The 5,050-nt window shown below is 44.2% G+C and overlaps 1 protein-coding gene across 1 annotated transcript; it reads left to right on the forward strand.

Moving 5' to 3' along the window:
- Positions 1 to 3,683: 3,683 nt before the first annotated feature.
- On the forward strand, positions 3,684 to 4,496 carry LOC108365715 (uncharacterized). Its single transcript, XM_017619841.1, has one exon. The coding sequence runs from the start codon at positions 3,684 to 3,686 to the stop codon at positions 4,494 to 4,496; it is 813 nt and encodes a 270-aa protein (XP_017475330.1).
- Positions 4,497 to 5,050: the final 554 nt, after the last annotated feature.

Raw genomic sequence — 5,050 nt, forward strand, 5'->3', positions numbered from 1 at the left:
AAAAAGAAGTCTGATGAGGAGATGTGGTGATCTCCGAAATAGTGCTATAACTTCTACCGCTTAGACTTTGTTGCTTTTTCAATTTTTCCTAATAAACAATCGTGGTACAAAGCTCAATAAAAATATTAAAAATAAAATGTTAAGAAGCCACAATAACATTGACAAATACCTAGTTTAGGAAGAGCCTTGTCAGGGTATGGGTGTTCCCCACGTTGGGCGTTTGCCTAAATACCACAGTAGCTATCCCTGGACCACCTGAAAAGAGTTAATGCCGATAATAAATCATTAAAATTAAAATACCATGTTTCATTTACTTACCCAGCGCTGAATTTATTTTTGTTCTCATGAAGAAACGTCAAACAAAGCAGAAGTGTCAAAAGGGAAATTATGAAGCTTTTGATGGGCAGATGTTGCCAGACGAAAAGTTGTAGTTTGGAGAGTTTGGGGAAAATCTCGAGGAGAGGGATAGCAATAGGGTGCGCGATACCACGATTGGCCGGGTCGTGAACAATGAAGAAAGCGGAAAGAACGGTGATTAGAAAACATAGGGGCCTGACAAATAGCATATAAAAGGGGGTCGGCTGAGTTCCGTAAGAAAAGAATTGCCGGTGTCATTGCAACGTTTAGCGCGCACTGNGCTAGTTGAGCCTTGTCTTTTTTTCTTTTACAAGCCTTTTTTAAAAAAGTGCATTAACGTCCGAAAATTTTCTTTAGTGAAATAAAAATAAATTCTAAATGCATTTTTTAAAGTCCCGATTTGCAAAAAAAAAAATAAATAAATTGTGAGGAGTGTAGGCGAAGAGCCCACGATCACCTCTAAGCGCCCGGGAGAACGTGGTCATCAGAGGCAAGAAGAGGGAGAAGCCGATATTATACTTGCCAAGGCAGGAGGATTGGCCATCAGCGGTGACGACCATATAAGGCCCAAAGCACAAAACCCGTGGAAACCCAGCGACACGTAAGTCAAGAAAATATAGATTTTGTCAGGTTTTAGTGTACATTTTTTGTGTGTCCCTAGTGTACCAGGAGATAAGGTGAACCACGCCAGTGTGAAGGCAAAAAGGGTACGGCACAGTTCGCTGGTGACTGCTAGGCTTAAGTATCGTAAAATTCGATGCAAAAGCTTTTGCGCGAGGGAAATATCTACCCAAAAGGATTTTTTTTAAAGCTCGCAACGAGGAGCAAAGATTCAGCCTTCCGGTTTGTGTAAGGGGTCAGTCGAGACCACCACCGGCATGTTATAACCCAATCATTGGGATTAGATGATACACTGCGCGTCCCAAGTATAGTCCCAGAAATATTAATTTTTTTGAACATTTCATTATTTGTAATATATACGTTCAGGCATTTGTGTTGCGTAGATAATTTGTTAATAAGTTTGTACGTATTTATACTTTCGTTTTTTTTTTTTTGTCTTTGTGCCCGCCAGGCAAGAAGAACCCAAACAAAAGGGTAAATTGTAGTAGTTTCTGAGCGGGGAATATCCGGCTCCCGGAGACCCTTCACATCATCCGAAAATAGCTCTTGTAGGTAGGGTGGCAGGTTTTCTATATTGTTTGTTTGACATACGTGTATAAACGGTGATCAATTTGATTGGTTCCTTTTTGTTGTGGCGGCCGGAAACCGATCATAAAATCCATTGATTTTCCTGTTTGTAAATTCTTATGTTTTATAATAAATTTTAACGTGTGTGTAAAAGAATTTAAAATGTGGACTTAATCCCTTAAACAGGGGAGGCGAAGATGACAAGGGGGGTAAGCTAAGGGGGGGCATTGGAGCATAACAAAAGGGAGACCGCAAGGAGACACATGAGGCGGTCCATGGATGGGTGGGCTTCCTGTGGGTGTGATATGCCAGTGAACGAGCCGCCACGTCCGCCCGGCACCATTGTGGCAAGGGTTAAGGATCCCGACCACCCAATTGCTGAGCTAGCCAGGGCAACCACAATGGTGGTCTGAAAATGGGCGACACGTGTACGCGACAAAGTTAAAATGGCGCCCAATCAAAAACCACCGGAAATAACACCAGCGCCATAGGTTGAACTTGGCGCCCGTGAATTAAGTATTTTGGGAAATAACGCTGTGGGCCTAGACCAAAGCAGCGCAATGAAAACGCATATCGAACATAAGTACACATACATATGTACATGCATGCAAAGTTCGTGTATAAATTTATTTCAGCCTATAAAAGTATTTTTTTGTTATATCGTTCAAATAAAAGGGTCCGGTTGGACTGCATTCTCCTCCTAAAGAGATGGCTTGCTTTCAGCATTAGTGCGCGAGTTCAACCGCATCTGTATTAAGAGGGTTGTGGGATGACCAGACCCCGGCAATAACCCTAAGATGGCATAGCTGGATATGAATAGTCCAAACTATTTGCATCTCCATCCACAATGCATTTGTTTTATGGTTCATGTTTTTTTTTTGTTTGGAAAGTAGTTTCAGGATGTAATTTTTTTTTTGCTTTTATTCAAAGTCCTAATAGGTGCATAAAGTAATTAGGCTGCTTTGAAGTTTAAAAGTACGTTATTGACCGCAACTAACACTCAGTTACGATGCATAACCATATTGATTCTGAATGTTTCTTAACTTAGATTTTTTTTATTATTTACACCGAACTGGCATATTGTTGCTCGCAGGAACGACGTATCAGTGCTCCAATCACTCCCCGAAAAGGATTTGGTCAACCGACCCTCAAAACCCGGAAAGTCATCTAGCCCTCCCCCGTTTTTATGAAATCGCATAAGTCAATATCGATCCAAAAATAATTTTTAATTCTCTTCGTCGTAAATAATATTTTTTTTATATATTTGTACATATATTTGAATGACACGCACTCAAATTGCTTACAATACCCGAGCGAACACAAAAAAAGCGAATATGCATCCACCAGGGAACGTGCCTCCACAAAAGGAGCAAAGCACAAACGACCCTGCCTTCATAGACCTATCAGATCGCATAGGGGGCAATAATAACGCTAGGTCAACTGGTAGTGACTCAGTGCAGGAAGTTGCAAACAATGCATCAGGTGCAACTAAAAACACCGGGGCGGTTCCCAAACAGACTGAGTCCCAATCAATACCCTTAACGCTACCACAACCACTCCCCTGGACTTTTCCCCACCCTCCTCCAACTACTTACGGCGGGACCAACCGGCTTCCCATAAGCAATTCAACCAAGGCTCGTGATATCCGAGATGAAATAGCACCGGATCTAAAAGAAATGGTCGCGGAAGCACAAAAGTGCCTGATGAGCGAAATGCGCGAGAATATGCAGGAGCTAATTAGAATAGCACGAGGCCCAGGTGCACGGGCAGGCGCGTCAGGTTTCGATAATAGGGCGCGCAACCGAATGAGCAAAAAGAGGAAACACAATAACAGCATCGAATCCTTGGAGTCGAGACGTTAAGACAGCGTCGCACCTAGGAGTGCTAAGGTTAGTAATAACACCGCAGAAGCCGCAAACAGAAACAACTACGTTGCACGGTCGCATTCAGCTACATATGCACTGGCTTACCACGATCCACCACCAGTTCGCCAACCACCAACACTGGATGCAGCAATCGCGGCAGTCCCCTCTGAAAGCGGTCGTCCTAGGTCTGTAAAAGAAAAGTATAAAGATGATAGTCGATCGGATATTAACATAAAAAAATGGGGGATAAATTATCAAGGTAACCGAGGTTCAATGTCAGTTGAAGATTTTCTGTTTCGGTTAGAATATCTGAAAGAACAATACGCGTGTTCATGGGGAGAAATTCTACGCGACTTCCATAGGCTGTTGAGTGGGGAGGCGCGTGAATGGTATTGGCTCTATATTAAGTCGCATGGTAAAGTGGATTGGCCTAGCTTGCAACTCGCACTTCGACGCCAATTCGCATCACAACACACCGACTTCGAGCTTCTGAGGGAATTGACCGAGCGGAAGCAAAGACCCGGTGAATCCATAGACGAGTATTTTCACGTGGTGGGTACGTTGCGATCGCGACTTAGAAATCCAATTCCGGAGTACGAGATTATCCGATTAGTGAAAGGGAATTTGCGCGAATCGTTGGCTAAGATAGTATATCCCATTGCCGCGTATTCACTCGAGCAGCTACGGTTGGAATGTAAGGAAGTGGAACGGTGTTTTCCGCGTAGGGATCGCACGCTAACAAGTGGCGTTGCTCCACGCTCACAACACGTCAATGAAATCATGTCGATCGAAGACGAAGAACATTTCTCTCCCGGTGATGAGGGTCAAGTCACCGTGGAGGAAATACGCCACCAACGCGCGGCTAGACAGCCAGCTGGGCGCAGCAAGGTATCGTGTTGGAATTGTGATGTGGAAGGCCATTTCTTCACCGATTGCATGCCCATGCAGCGGCGAATATTTTGCTTCAAATGTGGGAAGTTAGATGTCATAACACCGAAATGTCCGGTATGCAACCCAGCGGGAAACGCCTTACCTAACGCCATTACGACAGGGGAATCGCGCTCCACACAAACCCCGCACCAGTAGATGCCTCGACCAACACACCAACAGCCGACGGGCTAAGTCGCGACGCAAAACTACCTGGAAGTGCAACAAATATTAGCATTTTCTATAAAATCAAAAATAATTCAAAGAAATATTTGCCCAAGACTGTGAGTATGCCATCCTACGAAAAAAGAATGAGGAAGTATTTGGAAGCACGCCAACGCATTTTCGCCGACAGCGCCTTGAGGGGACGCCGAAGGGTTTCGTGGAAAGTTCAAAAGGCGCGTGTTAGGTTTCGACAACGTAAGCTGCTACGACGAAAGGTTGTGTCGTCGGTAAAGAGCGCAGATCAAGCGGATCCGCGCGTTTATGCCGACATCGAAATTCAGGGCATTCGTACACGCGGACTGTTAGATACTGGCGCATCGGTAAGCATTCTGGGCCGTGGCTGTAGGGAGTTCATAGAAGAACTAGACGCCTCAATTGAGCGGTACGTTTCGAGTGTAAAAACGGCTGGAGGACGCTCACACAATGTGTTAGGCAAACTCACCTTACCTGTAAAGTACAAAGATTTAGAACAAAATATAACTTTTTTT

The sequence above is a fragment of the Rhagoletis zephyria genome, unplaced genomic scaffold (assembly GCF_001687245.7).
Source record: "Rhagoletis zephyria isolate East Lansing unplaced genomic scaffold, Rhagoletis_zephyria_1.1 Rzeph_scaffold_01971, whole genome shotgun sequence".
Classification (NCBI taxonomy): domain Eukaryota; kingdom Metazoa; phylum Arthropoda; class Insecta; order Diptera; family Tephritidae; genus Rhagoletis; species Rhagoletis zephyria.

Coding starts and splice junctions, on each gene's coding strand:
- LOC108365715 (XM_017619841.1), top strand. CDS start 3,684: ATGTCAGTTGAAGATTTTCTGTTTCGGTTAGAATATCTGAAAGAACAA.